Below are 26,629 nucleotides of genomic sequence, written 5' to 3' on the forward strand. Positions count from 1 at the left end.
TTGAAATCAAGAAATGTGGTGTTTCCAGCTTTGTTCTTATTGCTTACAATAGCTTTGGCTATTTAGGGTCTTTTCTGGTTTCATATAAATTATAGTATTATTTTTTTAATTTCATAAAAAGTGCCATTGGGATTTTGATACAGATTGTGTTGAATCTGTAGGTGGCTTCGGGTAACACTGACATTTTAACAATGTTAATTCTTCCAGTCCAAGAGCTTGGGGAATCTTTCCATTTAATGTGTCTTCTTCAGTTTCTTTCATTAATGTCTATAATTTTCAGCGTACAGATCTTTTATCTTTTTGGTTAATATATTACAAATGTTTTATTGTTTTGATATTGTTGTAAATAGGATTGTTTTCTTAATTTCTCTTTCATATAATTTGTTGTTAGTGTATAGAAATGCAGCAGATTTTTGTATATTGAGTTTGTATCCTGAAATTTTATTAAATTTGTTTATTTTCACAGTTTTTGGTGGAGTCTTAAGGGTTTTCTATATGTAAGATTGTATCATTCACAGACAATTTTACTTTTCCTTTCTGCTTTGGATGCACTTTTTTTTTCTTCAATTAATTTGCTTAATTACTCTGGCTAGGTCCTCAAATACTATGTTGAATAGAAGTGGTGAGAGTGGGTACTATTTTCTTGTTCCTGATTTTAGAGGGAAAGCTGATAACTTTTCACCATTTAGTATGGTGTTAACTCTGGTTTTGTCATATATGTCCTTTATTAGGTTGTGGTACATTCCCTGTATACTCAATTTGTTGAGAGCTTTTATGATAAATGGATGTTGAATTTTGTCAGATGCTTTATCTGTATCTATTTACATGGTCATATGATTTTTAACCTTCATTTTGTTGATGTGATGTATCACATTGACTGATTTGTGGATGTTGAACCATCCTTGCATTCCTGGAATAAATTCCACTTGATCATGGTGTATTTAAAATGTTCTGTTGGATTCAGTTTGCTAATTTTTGTTGAGATTTTTACATCTATGTTGATCAGGGTTATTAGCCTGTAATTTTCTTTTCTTTAGTGTCCTTGTTGGTTTTGGTGTCAGGATAATACTGGCCTTGTAAAATGAGTTTTGAAGCCCTCCTCTTTTAGATTTTGGCAGTTGTCCAATATATAGGTTGTCCAATTTGTTGTTGTATAATTGTTAATAATAGTCTCTTGTGTCCTTTGTATTTCTGTGGCATCAGTTGTAACTTCTCTTTCATTTCTGGTTTTATTTATTTCAGTTCTGTCTCTTTTTTTCCCTTGGTTATTCTAACTAAAGATTGTCTATTTTGTTTATATTTAAAAAAAAAAGAGATGTTAGTTTCATTGATCTTTTCTGTTATCTTTTTAGTCTCTAGCTGTTCTGATTTTGGTTATTTCCTTCTGTCTGCTAATTTTGGGCTTAGTTTGTTCTTCTTTTCCTAGTCCTTGAGGTGTGAAATTAGGTTGTTTATCTGAGATCTTTCCTTTTTCTCAATGTAGGCATTTATCACTGTAAACTTCCCTCTTAGAACTGCTTATATATTATATATTACAAGTTTTGTTAAGTTGTATTTGCATTTTTATTTGTCTCAAGATGTTTATTTATCTTTTGATTTCTTCTTTGACCCATTGGTTGTTTAGAAGCATGTACATAAATATTTACAAGTGTTATATCCTCCCGTTGGATTGACTTTTTTTTAATCATTACACAATACCCTTGTTTATCTCTTATTAGAGTCTTTGGCTTAAAGTCTATTTTACTTGATATAACTGTAGCTACCCTTGCTTTCTTTTGGTTTCATTTGCATAGAATATTTTTTCTATATTTTCATTTTCAATCTGTGTGCTTAAAGTTTAAGGAAGTCTTTAGTAGGCAGCATATAGTTGGGTCTTTTTTTTTTTTTTAATCTATTTAGCTACTCTGTGTCTTTTGATTAGAGAACTTAGTGCATTTGTATTAAAGTAATTATTGATTGGTAAGGACTTAACTGTGTCATTTTGTTAATTGTTGTCTGGTTGTTTTGTAATTGCTTTGTTTCTTACTTTCTCTTTTGTTTTTTTCTTTTATGATTTGATGATTTTCTGTGGTGTTATGCTTAGATTTCTTTCTTTTTTGTGTAGCTGTTACAGGTTTTTGCTTTCTGTTACCATGAGGCTTACATAAACATCTTATAATTATAGCAGTCTATTATAAGTTGATAACAACCTAATTTAGATGTATACAAACATTTTTATATTCTTTCCTGACATTTTAATGTTTTGATGTCACAGTTTATATTTTTTTATATTATGTATCTATTTAGAAATTACTATAAGTCAGGCAGAGAAAGACAGTTACCATATGTTTTCACTCTTATCCTGAGAAACTTAATAGAAGACCAGGGAGGAGGGGCAGGGGGAAAAAAAAGTTACAGAGAGAGAAGGAGGCAAACCATAATAGACTCTTAAATACTGAGAACAAACTGAGGGTTGATGGGCAGTGGGGGAGAGGGAAAAGTGGGTGATGGGCATTGAGGAGGGCACCTATTGGGATGAGCACTGGGTGTTGTATGGAAACCAATCTGACAAGAAATTATATATACAATAAAATAAAAACCTACAACCTAAAAAAAAAAGAAATTACTGTAGTTATGGGAGTTCTTAATACTTTTGTCTTTTAACTTTTATATTACAGTTATATAAGTGACTTACCCACCACCATTACAACATTAGAGTTTTCTGAATTTAGCTATATATTTACCAAAGTGTCATACTTTGATAAATTTAATGTAACCAGTTAGCACTCTTTTGTTTTCATACCTTGCAAGGCTGGTCTAGTGGGGATAAATTCCTCCAGCTTTTGTTCATCTGGGAAATTCTTTATTACTCCTTCAATTCTGAAAGGCAGCTTTATTGAATAGAGTGTCCTTGGCTGGCAATTTTTTTATTTCAGCACTTTGAATATCTCATTTTACTCCCTTCTGGCCTGCATAGTTTTTGTAAAATCTACTGTTAGTCTTATGACAGTTCTCTTATATGCAACAAGTTGCTTTTCTCTTGATGGTTTTAAGGTTCTCCCTTTGGCAGTAAGTTTTGACAATTTAATTATAATGTGTCTGGGTGTGAGTCTCTTTAGATTCATCTTTTTTGGTATTTTTGGGCTACCTGGATCTGGATATCATGTTTTTTCTTTCAGATAAGGGAAGTTTTTAGGCACTATATCTTTAAGTAAACTTTTGCCTCTCCTCTGCCTCTCTTCTTCTTCTGGGACCTCTATAATATGTATATTGGTCTTTTTGATGATGTCCCATAAGCCCATAAGCTATTTTCACTCATTTTCCTTTTTGTTCCTCTGATTGGATGTATTCCACTGCCTGTCTTCTAATTCTCTGATCTTTTCTTCCAGCTGATCTAGTCTGTGGTTGAATGCGTCTACCAAATTTTTCACTTTAGTTATTGTGTTCTTCAGCTCTATGATTTCTGTGGTACTTTTAAATGTTTTCTCTCTCTTTGTCCAAATTTTCACTTTGGTCATGCATTACTTTCCTGTGAAGTTCTCACTTTGACCATGCATTGCTCTTCTGATCTTGCCTTTATGATTGTTATTTCAAACTCTCTGTCAGAAAAGTAATTTCCATTTCCTTCAGGTCAGTTTGTGGAGATTTACCGTGTTCTTTTGTTTGGAACATATTCCTGTTTCTTCGTTTTCCTTGATTCTCTGTGTTGGTTTCTATATATTAGCTAAAACAGCCACCTCTCTCAGTCTTGAGACCAGTTTTGTATAGGAGACAAACCTCATTAATCACCCTGGCCTGAGCTCCAAGTTTCCTCTCAAATCTTTATGATTGCCCAAGCCATTGTGTTTGTTCTTCATGTCTTTTGCTGATTGAGTGTGTGCCAAGATCCATCAGTGTCCCCAAAGGGAAGATAGCAGTTAACACGTACATGTAGGTTTATTAGAAGCTGGTCCTCAGACAACACCTGAGAAAGTATGCATTCAAACTCCTTCTGTGGAGAAACTGGGAGATAGGTGTTTTTGTGCTCTCTTTCTGTGCTGAGCCTGATGTATAGCCATGGAGTTTGCCTGTTTATTTATTTATTAAAAAAATTTTTTTTTAACGTTTATTAATTTTTGAGACAGAGACAGAGCATGAACGGGGGAGGGGCAGAGAGAGAGGGAGACACAGAATGGGAAGCAGGCTCCAGGCTCTGAGCCATCAGCCCAGAGCCCGACGCGGGGCTCGAACTCACGGACCGTGAGATCGTGACCTGAGCTGAAGTCAGATGCGCAACCGACTGAGCCACCCAGGCGCCACAAAGTTTGCCTGTTTAAAAACTGCTTCTTTATAGCAGGTATAGCACTGTGGGACTTGTGAATGTAAACCCACATTGGCTGTCAGAGTCAGGTGATCTGGGGGCCCATCCCTTGGGCAATAGTTACAAAAGCCTGGGTGCCAGACATGTGTAGAAGCTCTTTCCAGAGAGATGCTGGTGACCTGGTGTTATTATTGGAGTATGAACCACTAGCTCTTTTGAATTCCAGGTAGAATTGCAGTCAGCACCTAGATATATGTTGATTACAGTCCAAATCCTCAGGTGGTAGCTTATAAATTATGCAGTGAGACCATTTGTAGGGAAAAGCTGGGAGATGGACGTTTTTGCCTGCTCCCTCTGTGCTGATCCCTGGGAAGATAGCTTGTGGTTAGTGTTTATGCACCTGTCATTGACTCGTTTTTGTTTGCTTTAGTTCTGCTTTAGTCCTGCTGGATCTCAGAGCGAGGTGCTTTGGGGGCCTTTCCCTCAGGTGGGAGCCTTAAAAGTTGGGACACCTGATATGTGGCCCAAACCTTTTACTCCTGAAGGAGAAGTTGGAGCTGGGAGTTTCCTCTTGATTGGATGGTGCTGTGCCAGGAGTGGGGTTTATGGCAGGAGTGTGACTCAGCCTTTCCTGCCCATTCAGATGTGGGTATTTTCTCCATTACACCATGTAGGAGTCAAACAACTAATTCTGGATTTCTCTCAGAGGGAATTAGTCCACGTGGAGCTGTGCATTTGGTGTGTCTGTGGGAGGAGGAAAATTCAGGCACCTCCTAGATTGCAATTTTGGTAAAAAACAAAACAAAACAAAACAAAAAGTTCTTTGGTTTCTTTATTAATTTAGTTGCTATAGATTATTTCTTTTAATGTATTTTATGTAACAAGTATTCACTTATTCAATAAATGTTATTGAATACTATTCTGGATGCTGTGAACCCAGCAGTGAATCAGATGGAAAAAAATTCTGGAGCACACATTTTGGTAGGGAGGAGACAGACTAAATCAGTAAACATATAGCTATGTTATATATCTTGGGATGAGTGCTATGAAGACAAATATAGTCAGATAAGGCGGATTAAGAGTGAGAAGGGAGAGTGCTCTTTCATAAACGTTCTTTGGGGAAGGCCTCTCTGGTAAGGAGACATTTGAGTGCAGATTTGGAGGATGTGAGGGAGTGATGTATATGGATATATGGAATGAAATGGAGGGAGAATGTCCCAGGTAACTGGAGAGGCAAGCAAAGGCCCTGAGGCACCCCTTTCTGGGTTTCTAAAGTAAGGTATACAGGAAATTTCAGCTAATAGCTTACGGATCTGGAAGGCTTTTCATGTGTTCACTCTTTGGTTGATAACATGGTATTTGGAGACAGATTCATGTAGCACCTGAAATACTCTTTATTATTCAACAATAAGTGCCAGGACTTAGGAACCTAGGAGAGCAGGAGAAACTATTTCTTGTGTTCTCTTGATTTTTGCTGGAGGAAAAAAAATGATACCTTCACCTTCTGTTTGTAATCTTAGAACACACTGTTAGGTCATGCAATCATATTATTTATGTTCAAAGTTTTTAATCATCATTTGTGTATATATTTTTGCATACCTGAGAAAATATGTAAACAGATTCCAGAGGGACATTGGTTTATTGTTTTATTTTACTTTGTATTATTGGCTTGTACAGAACAAGAATAACATATATGATTGGAGTCTGGGAGTGAATTAGGCTTAGGCATAAAGGAGTAAGACTGGTGGAGGAAAGGCAAATTGGAGAATTTTATTTCCCTCTGTAAAGGAAAGAGCTGTTACTTACTCTAATTGATTGTTGCATGGACCTAGTTTTGAACTTATTTTCTGATTTTTCAAGAAAAGCCAGAGATTTGCATTTTATGTGTTATCTCCTGCTTTTTAAACAGCTGGAAACTCAATAAAAACATTCCAGGACACTCTTCAGGCCAGACAGAACATTCATGCAGGTGGGATTCAGACCTCGAGTTTCCAGTTTGCACCCTTTTGGGGTATAAGATCATAAATAATTTTTGTTGCTTCCTTTCAAGGGATACTATTATATGCCTTGTAATAGTAATAAATTGCTGCAAGGTTTCTGGATACAAAGAGTTTTTAACACATTATTGTACCATTGCTCCCCCGGCTTGTTACTGACTATGTCTATTCTTGTCTTAGGGTACGGTCAGACAGGTCCACTGTCTCAGCGAGCTGGTTATGATGCTGTTGCCTCTGCTGTTTCTGGTCTGATGCACATCACAGGGCCTGAGGTAGGTATCATTCTTTAGCTTTAGAATATTCATAAATTTACTCCCTGTTTCTTCCAAAGGGATTTTCCTCTTCATTAACCTATAAGCCTAAATTTGAGTTAATTTTATAACAATCTTTTTAAAAAGCAAGAAGCAACAGATCAAGCGATGAACACATTTTCTGCATGTATTATATTGTTCAAGCTTGGTATAGGCACCCGGATGTAACTTAGGAATAGTCCTTCTGTCAAGTAGAATGGCTGACTAGACCGTACCTTCATTTGGCATATGTACAGAGCGGAAGGTCTCTTTTTCCTTCTGGAGTATTAATAAGTGGTTATGTATTTAAAAATTTGTTGCTTAAAGCGTCAGGTGGAGTTGTGTCTGATTTGTTATATACATTAGGTTCTGACAGTGGGAGAATAATTTGATTTTATAACAAACCCTCTTTATTAATAATAGGTTGGGAATTTCCTAAAAAATGTAGAGATGACTAAAATGTGTTTGGTTGACTTGAAGGCTCTTAGAAAATGGACTCTGTGAGAAAACGGTAAGAATGGCGTGGAAGTTAAAAAAAAGTGTGAAAGTCTAATAAATAAAAATAATTAAAGACATCCATTTCCAAAACAGATTGGATTGGTAGGTCTAAAACCTTTTCCCAGTTAGGTGTTCCTTCCCTGAATCACTTTAGTCACTGAATTCTTTAGGAAATATTCCTGCAGTTTTGGGTTAAACGGAAGCAGAGTGACCTTGAGTCTTCTCTTTTGCTGCCTTTCCTTCTTTTTATTAATTTTAAAGCAGCTGTTGGGATTTCAGTGTCTTGAGATACAAGTATTTGTTGCTTTTATTGCCTGTTTCATTTTCACAAGTCTAAGAAAAATGTGTATAGCCTTTTCTTAAAATATTTAAGGGCACCAGTTTTCTTTCCATCCGCCAGGAGAATGGAGGATGGATATATCTCTTTGCTCTATCCCATAGAAGTGCTTATGTGTACAAGACTTTATTATCGTGGGTGGTTTTGTTTTAAGAGTAGTGAACTCAACAATGAATATGTGAAAAGATCTTGGACTTTCTTTTTTTTTTAATGTTTATGTATTTATTTTGAGAGAGAGAGAGACAGACAGAGAGTGGGGGCAGGGCAGAGAGAGAGAGAGAGAGGGAGGGAGAGAATCCCAAACAAGGTCCATGCTCAGCGCAGCCCAACACAGGGCCTGATTCTATGAACTTTGAGATCGTGACCTGAGCTGAAACCAAGAGTCAGACGCTTAACTGACTGAGTCATCTAGGCGCCCTGGATCTTGGACTTTTAAATTTGTATATTCACATGTTAAAATGAAATAACTTAAAAACAGTTGTTGTGAAGCATTACTCTGGTTCCCTTAGTGCACTGTGATATATACTCTGACAGGGGTAACCACCCAGCATGTGCTCAACCTTAGTATTTGTCAGTCACTAACAGCTGTTCTGTCTTCTGTTATCCTACTTGGGAGATTTTTGTTCTAGCTAAGCAGATAAAGACAACATTCATTGAGTGCTTACTAAGTGCCCAGCATTACTTTATGTACTTTACATGTATTAGGTAAACTTAACTTCCATATACTGTATTTCTTTCTTTCACACGGACACATCTTTATATCTTAATTGATCCAGTGAATGGTTATTGCACATGTTCCCTCTCTATGCTGGGAACTGGCAGGCACTGGTGATAAAGCACACAACGGCGGGCGGCGGGGGGGGGGGCACAGTCCTTAAGTGGAGAAAACAAACATTAGCAGAAAGTAAACATTAAATACAAATAAAAAGAACTCTGAAAAAGTGCTCTATATACTATTAACATATACAACAGTGTGCCTCAGACCATTATAATAGTGTACTTCCAAAGTTCTCTGCAAAATGTGTTTTGACAGCAAAGAATAAAAGCAGAAGTGGAGAGAATTAGGCCACATTGGGAGTTCCCTTTAATAGTACTCCCTGTTGTCAGCAATATTTTATACCCTTGGCAGAGGAAGGAATACTTCCAAAAGCTCTGGCTGATATCTTCAACTAGCCAATGCAGATGCATTATTGCCAGTTATATCATATTGCTCGTGAACTTTTATCTACCTTGTCAGATGACTGAATGGAACCCAGGCTTCTCTATCATGTATCATTGTCCTGAGGCTTCACCACATCACCCTACACTGTGCAGCCTAACACTGTCGGGATGGTTGGTCAGGGAAGGCTTCTCTGAGGACCAGATGTATAAGGTGCGACCCAGTTAGGCATCAGCCTGGTGACCAATGCTGGTGTCTAAATGCTGGAGAGTCTGGTACGTTTGAGGAGCCAAAAGAATGCCAGTGTCATTGGATTGTTGTGAGCTGACAAAGATGGGGGAAAATTAGGTTGGAGAGGTAGGACATGGTAGCTGAACTTAGTCTTTAGGGTCTTATATTAATTAACAGTTTGATAAAAAGAGAAGATACATTATTATATATACATACTTTTTAAGTGATGATCTGATATAATTCTTCCTAGAAAATGAAGTGATGTTCCTAATATATAGACTAGCATCATGATAATAAAACCTCAAAATGCATGTTTTTCTTTTTTAAATGTTTAATTATTTTTGAGAGAGAGAGAGAGAGAGAGAGAGAGAGAGAGACAGAGTGTGAACTGGGAAAGGGGCAGAGATAGGGAGATACAGAATCTGAAGCAGGCTCCAGGCTCTGGGCTGACAGCCCAGAGCCTGATGCAGGGCTCGAACTCACAAGCCTGAGATCATGACCTGAGCCAAAGTTGGACACTCAACTGACTGAGCCACCCAGGCGCCCTGCATGTTTTTTTTAAATAACAGGATAATATTGCGCTTTTTATCCCAACGGGGTATCACCTAAGTATAGAATGTAGGATAAAATTTGTGAAGGCAGTCTCTATGATGAAATTTAAGCAAACCAGTTACAGTTGACTTCCATTAGATCTCAAATCTGGCCTTTTAGGTTAGGCATGCTGTGGTGTTGTCAGATAAGATTCATATTTGATTGTGGAGGAAAAGCTAACCAATGCCTGCACTCTCCTGGACCCACGCTTGATGCTTTACATACGCTGTTACAGGTTTTGATCCTCACATCAATCCTTCTAGGTAGGCATTGATAAATTCTGTAACAAAAGCTTAAACGGTTAGATAACTTGTCCAGAGTGCTGTCATGGTATATGAAGCGCAAAAGCCAGACTTTTAACCCAGATTTCCTTTACTCCTTACACCCTGACACTATATCCACTCTCCATACTGCCTGAAGAATGAATTTTGATTTTTATTGTATTTGCATTTTGCCTACACAGGCTACATGATATGATATGTTACAGTTAGTGAATCAATCATGCGTTGTAGGGAGAAAGCATTTGATTAAGAGTCTGGAGGCCTGACTGTATCTAATTTCTCTTGTGTAATGTTTACTGGCTGCCTAAAATGTGCCCAAGAGAATAATAAGCCTCATAAGACCATGGTCTTTGCTTGGTCACTGCTGTATCTCTGCCTAGAACAGTCTGGCACTTGGTAAGCACTTAATGAATACATGTCGAATGAATGAATAAATGAATATCTGGCACTGTGCTGTGTGACCTTGAACATATCACCTAGCTTCTCTGTGTTTCAGTGAAGTGCACCTCGAAGTGATACTCACATATTTTCTCTTCAAGGTGTTAGATTAAGCAAATAAAATATCTCTTATAAAACATAAAAGCACAAAATTGTGTGTAATGTGAGATAGTATAAAAAATAGTCAGCAAGTGCTTGGTATATCTGTAGTTTTCTCATCTCCACTCTTAGAGATACTGATTTGTGGGCTTATCATTAATGCATATTTAATGATGACCCCAAATGTTTCTGATGGAGATGGTTTGAGAAACACTTGGAAACATTATATGAGGTATTATTATTAAAAACCCCTTTGCACTGAAAGTAGGCAGCAGATATTCTTTGATAGCCTCTGACAGAAGCCAATGACTTACTAAGGTCTATATATTATGATTAAATTATAATCTTGTACTTCAAACAAAATCATATTATCTTTTTCATGTTCATGGCTGTATGCTAACTAGTCATTACTCAAAACAGGTATCTATCTATCTGTCTATCTTTTTTTTTTTTCATGCATAGGGAATATGGAGAAGGGTTGGGAACAAAACCAATAAGTATGAAATTTTGAAAAGTAGATGACTGATAAATATGTAACATGTATTCTGAGTAATAATTCACCTATAAATTATAGTACACGTAAACATCAAGATGGATTATTTTAATCGGTCAATGAACAATGATGTATTTACCATATGTGTATAGTATTGTATTAGATATCATAAGTTTAGTATCTTACTCTATAAGTAACAATTTGATTGACTAGATTCAACATATACTTACGGAAAAATTAGAAAAGAATAGAAAATGCATAAAATTAAGTGGAATGCTCTGTAGCAGACAATATAGAGAGCTGTAAGATAGAGGATCTCTAACTTTTTCTTCCGGAGAAGCAACTTTTGAAAGCCTTTGAGTTTTATGATCCTAGAGGCCTGGGTTGGGAAATGTGTATGTGTGTGGGTGTGTGTGTCTGTATGTGGGATGTTGATCGTGCATTAAGTGCTTTGCAAGCAGCTGAGAATGGCAGATATGTGAGGACCAGTTGGTATGGGAGCAGTTGTCAGCTGTTTTTGAGAGATCTTCCAGGGTGGGGACAGCCTCTTATTCAACCTGATGTCTTAGTGCCCAGAACAATAGGTACTCTAAAAATGTTTTCTTTTTTTAAATGTAACTAATAAATTCTTCAAAAGCCAATTTATGGCTCACTTGGAATCTGTTGTAGAGAATTTACTCTAACTTGAAGTAAAATATAAGTGTGGCTCAGAGCAGGACTTGAAGAAAGTGGCAAGATTTGAGTTGAAGGCCACCTGGGAAAGTGGATAGCATTCAGATGGATGGAGACGTTCATAGTGGAGATCAGAGTGGATAAAGACAGAGAAGCAGGATGGAATCAGGCTTATGTAGGGCAAATATATGGGCTAGGTATGGAAGAGCTGAGTTAAGGTTTCAGAAGAGTGGGAGAAAAGTGGTGAAGGTGCTACTTTGCAAAGTCTAAGTTCAAGCGAAGAAGTTGGGATGTTGTTTGCTCGTGGTGGAGTTATGGAGGTTTTTGAAGGGGTATGATGTGATGAAAGCTGTACTTCAGATTAGTTTGTCTCAAGTGTGCAGGATTGATAAAATGAGGTTCACAAGCAATGCTTCTTAGATATTTATCTTTCCTTTTAAAACCAAAGGAAGCACTTGGGGCACCTGGGTGGCTCAGTCGGTCTAGCGGCCAACTTTGGCTCAGGTCATGATCTCACGGTTCGTGGGTTCAAGCCCTGCATCAGGCTCTGTGCTGACAGCTCGGAGCCTGGATCCTGCTTCAGATTCTGTGTCTCCCTCTTTCTCTGCCCTTCCCCTGCTCATGTTCTGTCTCTGTCTCAAAAGTAAACATTAAAAAAAAATTAAGCGAAAGCCAAGGAAGCACAAATAATGGCATAAAGAGAAAATGCTCTTACGGTGCTGTCCAAAGGCACTGTATTACATTCAGTTTGTATTTTATTTTGAAGATGTAATACATTCATATACTAAATCTACAAGACATGTGAATATGTTGACCATATAATTTAACTATAACCAGGACTCTTTTAAGAGTGGAAGAGGGTTTTTACATAATAACATTGGGGTGTAAACCAGGCTTGTCTTTGCCACCCTAAATTTAAGAGTCTACAGTGTAAATCTCCTTTCCTCAATGTAAATCCGACTGTCTTGTCCTCCTCAGAAACAATCAGTGCTACCACTTTTCCTTGCATCCTTTCAGAGAAACTCTGTTCAAAAATAAGTAAAATAGGGGCACCTGGGTGCTTCAGTCAGTTGAACATCTGACTTCGGCTCACATCTCCCAGTTCGTGGGTTTGAGCCCCGCATTGGGCTCTGTGCTGACAGCTCAGAGCCTGCAGCCTGCTTCAGATTCTGTGTCTCCATCTCTCTCTGCCCCTTCCCCGCTCATGCTATCTCTCTCTCTCAAAAATAAATAAACATTAAAAAATTTTAATAAAAAAATAAGCAAAATAGTCTTCCCTTAGCTTTGAAGAAACACAGTTGGTACTATACTTTCTCGATGTTTTAAAATCCCATAAAAACTGGGGTATAATTTATACTAGTGAAAAATCTTAAGGGTATGGTTTATTTTTTTAATGTTTATTTTTGAGAGAGAGAGAGAGAGAGAGAGAGAGAGAGAGAGAGCCAGCAGGGGAGGGGCAGAGAGTAAGGGGGACAGAAGATCCAAAGCAGACTCCATGCTGACAGCAGAGAGCCTGATGTGGAACTCCAACTCACGAACTGTGAGATCATGACCTGAGCCAAAGTCGCATGCTTAACCGAATGAGCCACCCAGGCACCCCTTGAGGGTATGGCTTAATGATTTACAAATATATTGTAATATTACAATAATACAATATTGTAATACCACCTTCTTCTAACCACTGTTTTCACTTCTATGGACTATTTTATTTCTTAAACATCTATCAATAGAATCATATTGTAAAGGAGTACCTTAATGTCTGGCTTCTTTTGCTCAACATAATGTTTTGAGGTTCATTCAATTGTGTGCATTACTGATATGTTTTTACTGCTATATAGTATTTCACTGGTTGAATATATCACAATTTATCTACTGTTTTATTAATGAACATCTGAGCTGTTTCCAGGTTTTGCCTGTTATGAATAAAACTCCCATGAACATTCTTTTGAATGTCTTTTTTTGGACATTCACACTCCTTTATCTTGGATATATACCTAGGAGTGGGACTGATGGATCATAGGTTGGAGATACATTTAGCTTTAGTAGACTACCAGTTTTCCAGAATGGTACCAGTTTATACTCTGCCAGCAATGAGTGGAAGTTTTAATTATCTTCACCAACTCTTGCCATTGCTAGTCTCTTTAGCTATAGTCATGTTGGTGGGTATGCTGTAGTACCTCATTGTGGTGTGAGTTTGCATTTCCCTGATGAGTAATGATATACAATTTTTTCATATTGCTAGTGGTCATTTGGATATCTTTTGAACTCTGTGTTAGAATCTTTTCTGTTTTTTTGTTTGTTTGTTTTTTTTTGGAGCGTTACTTTTTTTTTTTTCTCATTGATTCATAGGATTTCTTTTTGTATTCTGGGTACAAGTGTCTGTCAGATAAACGTATTGCTGATATTTTCTCCCCGTCTATGGGCTTGCCTTTTTAGTATCATAATGATGTTTTTTGATGAGAAGTTTTTAATTTTAAATTTTTTTTTTCAACGTTTATTTTATTTTTGGGACAGAGAGAGACAGAGCATGAACGGGGGAGGGGCAGAGAGAGGGAGACACAGAATCGGAAACAGGCTCCAGGCTCTGAGCCATCAGCCCAGAGCCCGACGCGGGGCTCGAACTCACGGACCGCGAGATCGTGACCTGGCTGAAGTCGGACGCTTAACCGACTGCGCCACCCAGGCGCCCCGAGAAGTTTTTAATTTTAAATCAAATTAATGTTTTCCATTTATTTGTTACTGTCCTTTATGTCCTGTTTAAGAAATCTTTACTTGCCCTTAAGTCAGGAAGATTTTCTTCTATATTTTTTTTTCTAGAAGCTTTAGAATTTAAATTTTCACAATTTGGGTTACATAAACTAAATGTATTGTATTTTATTTCACTTTATATATTTTGGAGCTTATTCTGTATCAGTACACTTCCTTTTATTGTGTCCACATCTACGGATATGCCATAATTTATTTAAGCAGCCTCTTCTTGATGGGCATTTCATTCCTTTTGATTATTTTGCTATTTCTGTAAGACTGCAGGGAATATTCTTTTTTAAAAAAATGTTTATTTATTTATTTTGGGAGACAGTGTGCTCTAGCAGAGGAGGGACAGAGAGAGAGAGAGGGTGAGAGAGAATCCCAAGTAGGCTCTGCACTGACAGATGTGAGTCTTAATCTATGAACCATAAAATCGTGACCCAAGCCAAATTGAGTTGGATGCTTAACTGACTGAGCCACTCAGGTGCCCCTACAGGGAATATTCTTGCATCTGTTATTTTTCACATGTGTAATAATATATATATTAAAAAGTCCCTAGAAGAAAAATGCTGTGTCAAAAGATTTTTTTCATTTGTACTTTTGATAGCTATTGATATTCCATGAGATTCAACCAATTGACACTCCTGTCAGTAATGTCTGAGAATAAGGACCTAATTGAAATTTGAAATATTTATGTACAGGCATACCTCAGAGATACTGTGAGTTTGGTTCCAGAGCACCGCAATAAGGCCAATATTGCAATAAAGCAAGTCAAATGAACTTTTTGGCTTCCCAGTGAATATAAAATTTATGTTTACACTGTAGTCTATTAAGTGTGCGATAGCATTATATCTTAAAAAATGCACTTCCTTAACTTAAAAACCCTTTATTGCCAAAAATTGCTAACGATCAGTTGAACTTTCAGTGAGTTATAATCTATGGCAGGTGGAGGGTTTTGCCTTGATGTTGGTACTGCTGACCAATTAGGGTGGTGGTTGCGGAAGGTTGGGATAGATGTGATAATTTTTTTTCTTTAAGTTTTTATTTAAATTCCAATTAGCTAACATACAGTGTAATATCAGTTTCAGGTATACAGGCTCGTGATTCAACACTTCCATTTAGCACCTGCTGCTCATCACAAGCACCATCCTTAATCCGTATCACCTATTTAATCTGTCTCCCACCCACGTCTCTTCTGGTAACCATCAGTTTTTTCTCTATACTTAAGAGTCTGTTTCTTGGATTGCCTCTCTCTCTTTTATTGTTTCCCTTTGCTCATTTGTTTTGTTTCTTAAATTCCACATATGAGTGAAATCATATGGTATTTGTCTTTCTCTGACTGCCTTCTTTCAACTTAGCATAATACTTTCTAGCTTCATCCATGCCAATGCAAATGGCAAGATTTCATTCCCTTTTATGGCTGAGTAATATTCTGTTGTATATATACACCACATCTGTACTCATCTATCTGTCGATGGGCACTTGGGCTGTTACCATGGTTTGGCTACTGTAGATAATGCTGCTATAAACATTGGAGTGCATGTATCCTTTTGAATTAGTAATTTTGTATTCTTTGGGTAAATACCTAGTAGTGCAATTGCTGGATCATAGGGTGGTCCTATTTTTAAATTCTTGAGGAACCTCCATACTGTTTTCCAGAGTGGTTGCCTCTGTTTGCAACCCCACCAATGATGCAAGAGAATTCCTTTTCCTCCACATCCTCGACAGCACTTGTTGTTTCTTTCATTTTTTATTTTAACCATTCTGAGAGGTATGAGGTAATGTCTCATAGTAGTTTTGATTTGCCTTTCCCTGATGAGCAGTGATGTTGAGCATTTTTTTTTTTTTTTTTGTATGTCTGTTGCCATCTGGATGTCTTCTTTGGAAATTGTCCATTTCTTTTTTTCTTTAATGTTTGTTTATTTTTGATAGAGAGAGAGAGAGAGAGAGAGAGAGAGAGAGAGTGTGTGTGTGTGTGTGTGTGTGTGTGTGTGAATCAGGGGAAGGGACAGAGAGAGAGGGAGACACAGAATCCAAAGTAGGCTTTAGGCTCTGAGCTGTCAGCACAGAACCCGACACAGGGCTCAAACCCACAAACTGTGAGATCATGACCTGAGCTGAAGTAGGACACCCAACTGACTGAGCCACCCAGGCGCCCCTGAAAAATGTCCATTTCTTAACAGGGTTATTTGTTTTTTGGGTGTTGAGTTTGCTGAAGTTGCTACAGGCCATGTCAATGGAGGTTACTGTAGCCAGTGCTCTCTTCCACGATTTTTATGATTTCAGGCCTCACATTTAGGGCTTTAATACATTTTGAGTTTTTCTGTGTGTGTGTGTGTGTGTGTGTGTGTGTGTGTGTGTGTGTGTATGGTATAAAAAGTGGTCCAGTTTCATTCTTTTGCATGTTGCTGTCCAGTTTTCCCATCACCATTTTTTGAAGAGACTGTCTTTTTTCCATTAGATTTTCTTTCCTGCTTTGTCGAAGATTAATTGACCATATAATTGTGGTGGGTTCATCTCTGGGTTTTCTGTTCTGTTACATTGATCTATGTGTCTGTTTTGTGCAGTACCATACTGTTTTGATCACTACAGCTTTGTAATATAACTTGAAGTCTGCAATTGTGATGCTTCCAGCTTTGTTTTTCTTTTTCAAGGTTGCTTTGCCTATGTGGGGACTTGTGTGGTTCCATTCAGATTTTAGGATTGTTTGTTCTAGTTCTGTGAAAAATGCTGTTGGTATTTTGATAGGGGTTGAATTAAATGTGTATATTGCTTTGGGTAAGTATAGACATTTTGACAATGTTTGTTATTCTGATCCACGAGCATGGAATGTTTTTCCATTTTTTTGTGTTGTCTTCAATTTTTTTTATCCGTGTTTTATAGATTTCAGAGTACAGGTCTTTCACCTCTTTGGTTTGGTTTATTCATAGGTATTTTATTGTTTTTTGTGCAGTTGTAAATGGGATTGATTCCTTAATTTCCCTTTGTGCCACTTCATTATTGGTGCATAGAAATGCAACAGGTATCTGTACATTGATTTTGTATCCTGCAACTTTACTGAATTCATTTATCAGTTATAGCAGTTTTGCTGGTGGAGTCTTTTGGGTTTTCTATGTATAGTATCGTGTCATCCTGCAAATAGTGGAAGTTGTAGTTTGTCCTTGCTGATCTGGATGCCTTTTATTTCTTTGTGTTGTCCAGTTGTTGTGGCTAGGACTTCCAGTACTATATTGAATAACAGGCAGTAACCTCTGTTGACATCGTCTGTAGCGTCTTCATTCTAGATATGTCTCATGAGACAAGGGAAGCAAAATAAAAAATAAACTATTGGAACTAAATAAAAAAAAAAGCTTCTGCACAGTGAGGGAAATAATCAACAAAACTAAAAGGCAAACTAGGGAATGAGAGAAGATTTTTGTAAATGATGTATCTGATGAAGGGTTAGCATCTCAAATCTACAAAGAACTTATTAAACTGAATCACCAAAAAAACAAATAACCCAACTGAGAAAGGGGCAGAAAACATGAATAAACATTTTTCCGAAGAAGACATCCAGATGGCCAACAGACATACAAAAAAATGCTCAACATCACTGCTCATCAGGGAAAGGCAAATCAAAACTACTATGGGACATTACCTCATACCTCTCAGAATGGTTAAAATAAAAAATGTAAGAAACAAGTGTTGCCGAGGATGTGGAAGAAAAGGAATTCTCTTGCATCATTGGTGGGGTTGCAAAGAGGTGCAACCACTCTGGAAAACAGTATGGAGGTTCCTCAAGAATTTAAAAATAGAACCACCCTATGATCCAGCAATTGCACTACTAGGTATTTACCCAAAGAATACAAAATTACTATTTCAAAAGGATACATGCACTCCGATGTTTATAGCAGCATTATCTACCATAGCCAAACTATGGAAACAGCCCAAGTGTCCTTCGATGGATGAATGGGCAAAGAAGATGTGGTCTATATATACAGTGGAGTATTACCCATAAAAGGGAATGAAATCTTGCCATTTGCAACAACATGGATGAAGCTAGAGGGTATTATGCTAACTGAAAGAAGGCAGTCAGAGAAAGACAAATACCATATGATTTCACTCACATGTGATATTTAAGAAACAAAATGACTGAGCAAAGGGGAAAAGAAAAAGAGGGAAGGAGGCAATCCAAGAAACAGACTCTTAACTATAGAGAATAAACTGATGGTCACCAGAAAGGAGATGGGTAGGTGGGACGGATTAAATAGGTGATGGGGATCAAGGAGTGCCCTTGTTGTGATGAGCACTGGGTGTTGTATGGAAATGTTGAATCACTCTATTACACACTTGAAACTAATATAACACTGTATGTTAACTAACTAGAATTGAAAAGTTATAAAAAGAAGTTAAGCAATGCAGAAAACAATGGATTAGAAAACAAATTATCCTAGATTTCACCACTCAGAAGTTACTAGTAGTAATATTTGGTGAGCATCATTCCAGACATCTGTTTATGCTTTACAAGTGGACATATTCAGATGGCATGATAAATGGAAATAATTTCATAAGAACAAGATCATAATGTATCTTAATTATAATATTCTTGTTGATTTAAAGCCAATAAGTATTACATTTAGTTGAATTTAACAAAGGAACAATAAATTAAGTGAAATAGAAGGCATTGCTTGAATTTAGCTAAATGTTCCTTCTTTACAAAGGTAATTGTTCATAACAGATCCTTTCAAGGTTGAGACAAGAGATTATGAAAACCCATCAAGTAATGTTGGAGTCATTTCATGCTTCGTTAACTAACCTCATGTTCATTTTTAAACATTGTGTGTTGATTTCGTGCTATGAGAAATTATTAGCATTCTTACATTTCTTCCCTCTATCTCCCTTTCATCACTTCCCAATTGTTGCTGATTAGTACTTTGACTTAGTCAAAGTTTAGTTAGTATTTATTCTTAAGTACTTTTTATTCACTTACTCTGTCTCTAATACCAGCTCTAGTCAAGTTCTTTTTTTTTTTTTTATTTATTTTTTTTTTTTTTAAATTTTTTTTTTTCAACGTTTATTTCTTTTTGGGACAGAGAGAGACAGAGCATGAACGGGGGAGGGGCAGAGAGAGAGGGAGACACAGAATCGGAAACAGGCTCCAGGCTCTGAGCCGTCAGCCCAGAGCCCGACGCGGGGCTCGAACTCACGGACCGTGAGATCGTGACCTGGCTGAAGTCGGATGCTCAACCGACTGCGCCACCCAGGCGCCCCTCTAGTCAAGTTCTATAGCACTGAAGTTCTGGACTGCAACAATCATTTCTCCAAGTTGGAGTTGCTTGAGGTATAGGAATAGGAGTGGGGTGAGGTAGAAGAGGTTGAGTGGGGGGTGGTAGGAGGCCAAGCCTTGCAGGACTGAGTGTAGTCTTTACTGGAGCTTAGGGTTTCCCTCTTTCTAGACCCCAACAAGTGCCCTGTGCTACACCTGCTTCAGCCAGCCAATGGTGTGTGGAACTCCCAAGAATGGACCAGGCAAATCCTGGTGGCATTTCTTGCCTTGGTTCTGGGCCTTAGACTTTCTTCTTTAAGGGCATTTTTTTTTTTTTTAATTTAGTTATTTATTTTGTGAGAGTAGGGGGAGCATGGGGGAGGGGCAGAGAGAGAGAGAGAGAGGGAAAGAGAGAATCCCAAGCAGGCCCTGCTCTGAAGCATGGAGCCAGACACGGGGCTTGATCTCAGGAACCATGAGATCATGACCTGAGCCAAAATCAAGAGTCAGATGCTTAACAGACTTAGCTATCCAGGCGCCCCTCCTTTAAGGGTACTTGTGTTAACTTTTCTGAGAGTTCTTTTTTTTTTTTTAACCCTTTCATTGTGCTTCTTTCCTATTAGAGAGTTTTGATCTGGATTCTCAGTATTTGGTCAACTAAACCTATCTTTCCTTAGTATTGTCTGGGCAAGGGAGGGGAAGTGAGGAGCTGTACCACATGGGTGCTCCTCAGTTTTTGGTTCTTTTCATGGTCTGTGCCTTTCAGAGTTATCATTCCATCGTTGCAGAGTTATACTTCTTTGGTTCATAATAGGACCAATTTGTATGATGTAGGAAAAACAAACAAAAACCTAAAATCTACCCAAAGAAGATGATGGGGAAAGTATAAACGGGGTGGTAGAATTGTGCTTTAATGTGTCTGTTCACCAGCCGAAAACAGTAATTTTCCAATTGGACTTGTATTTTCCCAAATAAAACAATGTGTAATAACATTTTGATTTGGTTATTAAAGTTACAATTCTGTAGGTCACATAAGATTCCAAGATAAAAAAGTCCTAAGGATATACCACATGTTGGTAAATATGGTTTTATTATAATAAATATTTTGGGATAGTATCCAGATCATGGAAGATGTTTTGTGAGACACAGAAAATGTTGCTAAGAATTTCCAAATACAATTACTACAGACATTATAAATGATAATTCTGAAAGTACTGAATTTTTAGAGTTAATAACATATCATTCCTCTTATTTCCTGACACCTCTTGGAAATGTAGTGTATACGAAGGATTTGATTTATTAAACCTTTGTAAAGCTAATGAATATTATAGCTATGGTAAGGAATTGTAGTTTGGAAACAATGAGGCCATTTTGATTTTTATCAGAGCAGTTGTGTGATCTAGAAGAAAGAGCATGGACTTTGGTGTTACATAGAGTTTGAATCTAGGCTCTGCTATTTATTATCTAAGTAACTTTACACAAGCTACTATGAATTTCCATTTCCTCATCTATAAAATGGCAGTCACATCCCTGTTTTTCATAATTGTTGTGCCTGAATAAGCACAACAGTAGTAGTTGTGCCTGAATAAGAGTATGTGCTGAATAAATGGAATACTTGAATTAGTGTCCTAGTAGTAGAGGTCAGTCCTGAAAGGGCAACATTACTTTTAGTTTGTCCACCCATCCCACATTATTTCCAGTCACTCCCCAACTCCTTACCCTCCTTATTTTTTCTTCATAGCACTTATCGTCGTGTGTGGAATTATATTTTGTTCTTTTTTTAAAAGCTTTTTAAATTTATTTTTAGAGAGAGCATATGGGGTAGGGGCAGTGAGAGAGGGAGAGTAAGAATCCCAAGCAGGCATGGAGCCGGACGCAGGGCTGGAACCCACAAACTGTGAGATCATGACCTGAGCCTAAATCAAGAGTCAGATGCGTAACTGATTGAGTCACCCAGGTGCCCTTATTCTTACCCGTTTATTGTTTACTGTCCATTTTCACCTTTAAAATGTAAGCTCTGTGAGGTCACGAACTTGTTGTTAACTGCCAGAATCTATGACAATGCCTGGAACATAACAGGCACTCAAACATTGGTTGACTGAATGCAGATGTACATTTACATGTGTTAAAACAACTAGATCGTAGGTCAGTTCAGTGAAACTGCAAATGAATTTATTTTTCAACGTTTATTTATTTTTGGGACAGAGAGAGACAGAGCATGAACGGGGGAGGGGCAGAGAGAGAGGAAGACACAGAATCGGAAACAGGCTCCAGGCTCTGAGCCATCAGCCCAGAGCCTGACGCGGGGCTCGAACTCACGGACCGCGAGATCGTGACCTGGCTGAAGTCGGACGCTTAACCGACTGCGCCACCCAGGCGCCCCTAAACTGCAAATGAATTTAGAGAAAAGAAATAATTATGTTTTTTTCCCCTTGTGTACAACCGATTTGTTGGTTGATTTATTGACTATTCAATTTAGTTTAGTTTGTATAGAATTGGATTTATGAACCTGATCCTACTGACTCACATTAACACTACTGATATTTCTTTTTGAAGCTTACTTGGTATTTTAGCTGCTATTCCGTAGAGTGTATATTACAGTGTAGTTTTGCTTTGTTTTCTTCATATTTGACCCCTAAATGGAAGTGAACACAAAGAAAGGGTCAGCTGTGAAATTAATGAAGGAATGCAAAAATCTTCAAATTCCTCTAAAACAGATCTCTAATAAGTTATTTCACAGGGATCCTGGGTGGCTCAGTCGATTAAACATCAGACTCTTGGTTTCAGCTCAGGTCATGGTTTCATGAGTTTGAGCCCCTTGCTTGGGATTGTCTCGCTCTCTCCCTGTCTCTCAGCCCCTCTCCTGCTCATGCTGTCTCTGTTTCTCTCAAGTAAATAAAGTTTAAAAAAATATTAAAAAAAGATTTTATACACATGCATGCATACACAAACACACAATCCCAGTTTTTCAAGAAATGAACTATATTTCTTTGGGGAGAAAAGGCCTCCTTTATTTAAGTTTTTTCTTTTAGAGAAAGCATTCTATTTTTTTTTTAATGCCTGATTCTTTTTATTTGTTTACAAAATGTACAATGATCAGCTAGTTCTCTAGGTTCTGAGTCCTTTCAAGCTGCTCTGACAAAATATCACAGACTGGGGTGGAAAGCATTTCATTTTAGAAGGATTATGTCTTATTCTGAAATAGCCAATGCTTGCTAAAAATTTCTTTATACTATAAAAAGCCATACAATCTTCTATAGTTTAAGATGTCAAATTATTCTCGGTTACTGGTTGTTGTTTTTTTTCCCCTGTAACTTAAATACCTTTAAAAATGTACTGTTCTTTTTTTCTAGAAAATTCCTGGGGTGCCTGGGTTGCTCGGTCGGTTAAGTGTCCGACTTCCGACTCGGGCTCAGATCATGATCTCACAGTTTGTGAGTTCAAGCCCTGCATCGGGCTCTGTGCTGATAGCTTGGAGCCTGGAGCCTGCTTCGGATTCTGTTGTCTCCCTATCTCTCTGACCCTCCTGGGCTCATGCTCTGTCTCTCTGTCTCTCAAAAATAAATAAACATTGAAAAAAAATAAAAAAAAAAAAAAGAAAATTCCTTTAAAAAATTTAACACATTTATATTTAATGATTCTTTACTTTTCATAGGATAAAAAGCAAATACTTGCTTTAAACTTTGAAAGAGAATAGTAATAGAGACGTCCTTCAGTTTGAACTCATCCATAAATTGCAATAGAAAAGAACAGTAGCAGGAGGCTTAAAGATGTGATTTTATTTTTTCTTCATTCTATGAAAGAATTAAAAAAAACAGGCTGAATTGTCTGCTTATAATCTGTAGGTTTGCATATTTTCTCTTATTTGCAATCTCGTTTTCCCCTGATGTTTTCTTTTGATCATCAGTCTGAGATTTTCTCATCTAAAAAATTATATGTTGGGATTACATAGACTGAGGAATGAGGATGCATGTGTATTACCCTTTTGGGGGTGAGGAAGTCTCAGCACCTAGTTTGTTTGGGAGTGAGGATTTTTTTTTTTTTAACATTTATTTTTGAGAGAGAGAGAGGGACAGAGAGTGTGAGTGGGGGAGGGGCAGAGAGAGAGAGGGAGACAGAATGTGAAGCAGGCTCCAGGCTCTGAGCATGGAACCTGATGTGGGGCTCAGACCCACAAACTGCGAGACCATGACCTGAACCCAAGTCGGATGCTTAACCAACTGAGCCACCCAGGTGCCCAAGAGTGAGGATTCCTAATGGTCAGCAGTTCTTATTATAGAGGCTGGTCATTATTATCATGTTTCTAAACTGTCCAGTATATATAACCAGAATTTCAATAAGTTATTTTTATTTAGCATTTTCTTCAACCAAATTACTTGTTTATGTTGACCCCTTTGATATCGTCAATATCATTTTGAGCTGTATCCACTCTTGTTTCACATTGCAGAGGAAGAAGATTATTATAGTTTATCTATATATAGCACTGGTACTCCTGGAAATGTAATACTGAGTTGATTTGTAAACACCAAAAATGCCAGAGAAATGTCAACAAGTTGGAAACATCCCAAAGAAATGTTAAAAAAAAAAATCCTTTTTTTAAGACCAGGAGGAAAGACTAAAGTAAATATAAACAGTTTATTTAAATGTTGTAGGACAAAAAGGACATTTACCAATATAGAAAAGGATTATACATTGGGGTGTTTTGTAATATTATTTGTATCATGTATGGGTTTTATTTACCTTTTTCAAATTCCTCTCAATTGGAGGATGCTCGTGCTTGGTTACTGCACCTTCTGCAAACTTCAGGCTAGGGATGGGGTCCTAGTCTTCTTGCTGTCCATCCCCACATCTAGTGTTTGGTTCCACAACTTAGGCCAACACTCACTCCACTTCTAAAATCTCTGCACAAACGCTCTCTTTCCCGTGCTTCTAGCTATAGTCATCCTGGTCTTGTCTCTCTTCTGCCATGTTATCCTGGAACTTTGACCCTCACAGTTGTCTTGTCAAGTCCCCATGCCTGTCATTATCTTGAACTGTTTTAACACCTTCATTGAATGGTCCCAGGAATTAGGAATCTGGGTTTGAACGTTCATCCTGTCATTCAGTTTAACATAAGACAAGTCGTCTACATAAATTTTCTCCTTTATAAGACAGAGAAAACATCTTGTTAAAATGGTGGTTGTAAAGTGGTCAAGTGATGGTAGAAGCATCACATGAATTACATGGGAAACCATGCTCAGTGCCTGTTCTATAGTCATCTTTTAGGTAGTGACAGTTAATTTGGTTCATCAAACCAACTGATATGTCTGCATTTTATATTTTGTGTAACATAAAGATTCCATTTTGGTATGTATTCTCTGATTGCATCTTCCACACCACAAATTCCTTCACCTTATTGTCCCTCTTAATCTTTTAAACCCATCTTCCTATTCATTTAGTCATTCACCTTTCTTTTACTTCATTTCCCTTGCTACTGTCTGTAACTAAGAAGTAGGATGATGGGTCTCTGCACTTTGTCAGTTCTGAACTTGAGGTAGCCTATGCTCTAGAAATTGTTTTCATCTGGGTGATAGTCTCTATCCCTACTTTAGGGAGTTTTAAAATGACATGCGATTGTTATTGGCACTTAGTACTTAGGGTAGGGATGAGTAAACATCCTTAATCTATGGATGGGCTCATGAATCTAAAATTCTCCCTCCAAGGGTGCCTGGGTGGTCCAGTTGGGTAATTGTCCTACTGTTGATTTCAGCTCAGGTCATGATCTCACGGTTTGTGGGTTTGTGAGATCGAGCTCCGTGTCGGCTCTGTGCTGACAGTTCATAGCCTGCTTGGGATTCTCTCCCTCTCTCTCTGCCCTTTCCCCACTTGTGTACACACACACTCTCTCTCTCTCTCTCAAAATAAATAAATAAATAAATAAATAAATAAATAAATAAACACTAAAAATATCTTAAAAAAATACATAAAATTCTCCCTGTAAAATGCCAGTAGTGCCCCTATTGAAAGCACTAGTCTGTTTCCACGGCTCTTGTTCATCATTTATAACCTGGTTCCTTTCTTACTTTTTTAGGCTACATTTGCCACTTCTTTCTCTATGTACCTGTATAATTTTCATTATGCTGTTAACTGTATGTCTCTCTGTCTTTAGAATATAAGTGGCTTAATTCAGGGAGAGGTCTTTGGAACACTTACTTTTGTTTTTTTTTTTTTTTTTCCTTTTTTTTAAAAAAAATTTTTTTTTTCAACGTGTATTTATTTTTGGGACAGAGAGAGACAGAGCATGAACGGGGGAGGGGCAGAGAGAGAGGGAGACACAGGATCGGAAACAGGCTCCAGGCTCTGAGCCATCAGCCCAGAGCCTGACGCGGGGCTCGAACTCACGGACCGCGAGATCGTGACCTGGCTGAAGTCGGACGCTTAACCGACTGCGCCACCCAGGCGCCCCAAGGAACACTTACTTTTGTATGCCTGGAGTACAATACAGATCTCTTACATAGTTGGTACTCACTGACTGTTACATATGAATTTTGAATCTCTCATTGTTTCAGGAAAGATTCATTTTCCATTTGATAAAAAGAGGTTGATAAAGTGTAGCAACATCTATGGCATTTGAGTTTCCATTTGAAGTCCTTTCTTTTTTGAAATTAATTTTGAGAGAGAGAGAGAGAGACAGAGAGAGAGACAGAGAGAGAGAGAACGAGTGGTCGGGGGTGGGGGCAGAGAGAGAGGGGGACAGAAGATCTGAAGGTCTGTGCTGACAGCTGACAGCCTGATGTGGGGCTTGAACTCACGAACTGCAAGATCATGACCTGAGCCAAAGTTGGATGCATAACTGATTGAGTCCCTCAGGAGCCCCCACTCCCTCATGCTTTGTTTAAATGTTTATTTATATTTTGACGGAGACAGACAGTGCAAGAGGGGGAGGAGCAGAGAGAGAGGGAAACACAAAATCCGAAGCAGGCTCCAGAGCTGTCAGCACAGAACCTGATGCGGGGCTCAAACCATGGGCCGCAAGATCATGACACTTCACCAACTGAGCCACCCAGGCTCCCCTAAAGTTCTTTAAGAGACATGAAAATAAAAAGAATATCTTTCCTATTGGGTAGATCACATAAACATCTCATACTCAGAAAATGAGAATAAAGAATTTGGGGGTTGTGACTGTTTGGAAAAGTACGGTAAAAATATTTGAAAACATGTACAGCTTGAAGTAAGGATTAAAAAACATTTAAATAAGTTTCTTTCTAATGTTTTTGTTTTTTGAATCTTAT

At 37.8% G+C, this 26,629-nt stretch overlaps 1 protein-coding gene across 5 annotated transcripts in view; it reads left to right on the forward strand.

Annotated features, from left to right (window-relative positions):
• SUGCT (succinyl-CoA:glutarate-CoA transferase) overlaps positions 1-26,629 on the forward strand; it is a 781,793-nt gene that overhangs the window by 96,871 nt on the left and 658,293 nt on the right. For all 5 annotated transcript variants that reach the window (XM_086697015.1, XM_086697014.1, XM_025929553.2 and 2 more), the window contains exon 7: positions 6,457-6,548. In XM_086697015.1, the coding sequence (XP_086553141.1) occupies positions 6,457-6,548 (92 nt within the window). The remainder of the gene's footprint in view (positions 1-6,456; positions 6,549-26,629) is intronic.

Source organism: Puma concolor, chromosome A2, assembly GCF_028749965.1.
Source record: "Puma concolor isolate L17-30 chromosome A2, mPumCon1.1.hap2, whole genome shotgun sequence".
NCBI lineage: Eukaryota > Metazoa > Chordata > Mammalia > Carnivora > Felidae > Puma > Puma concolor.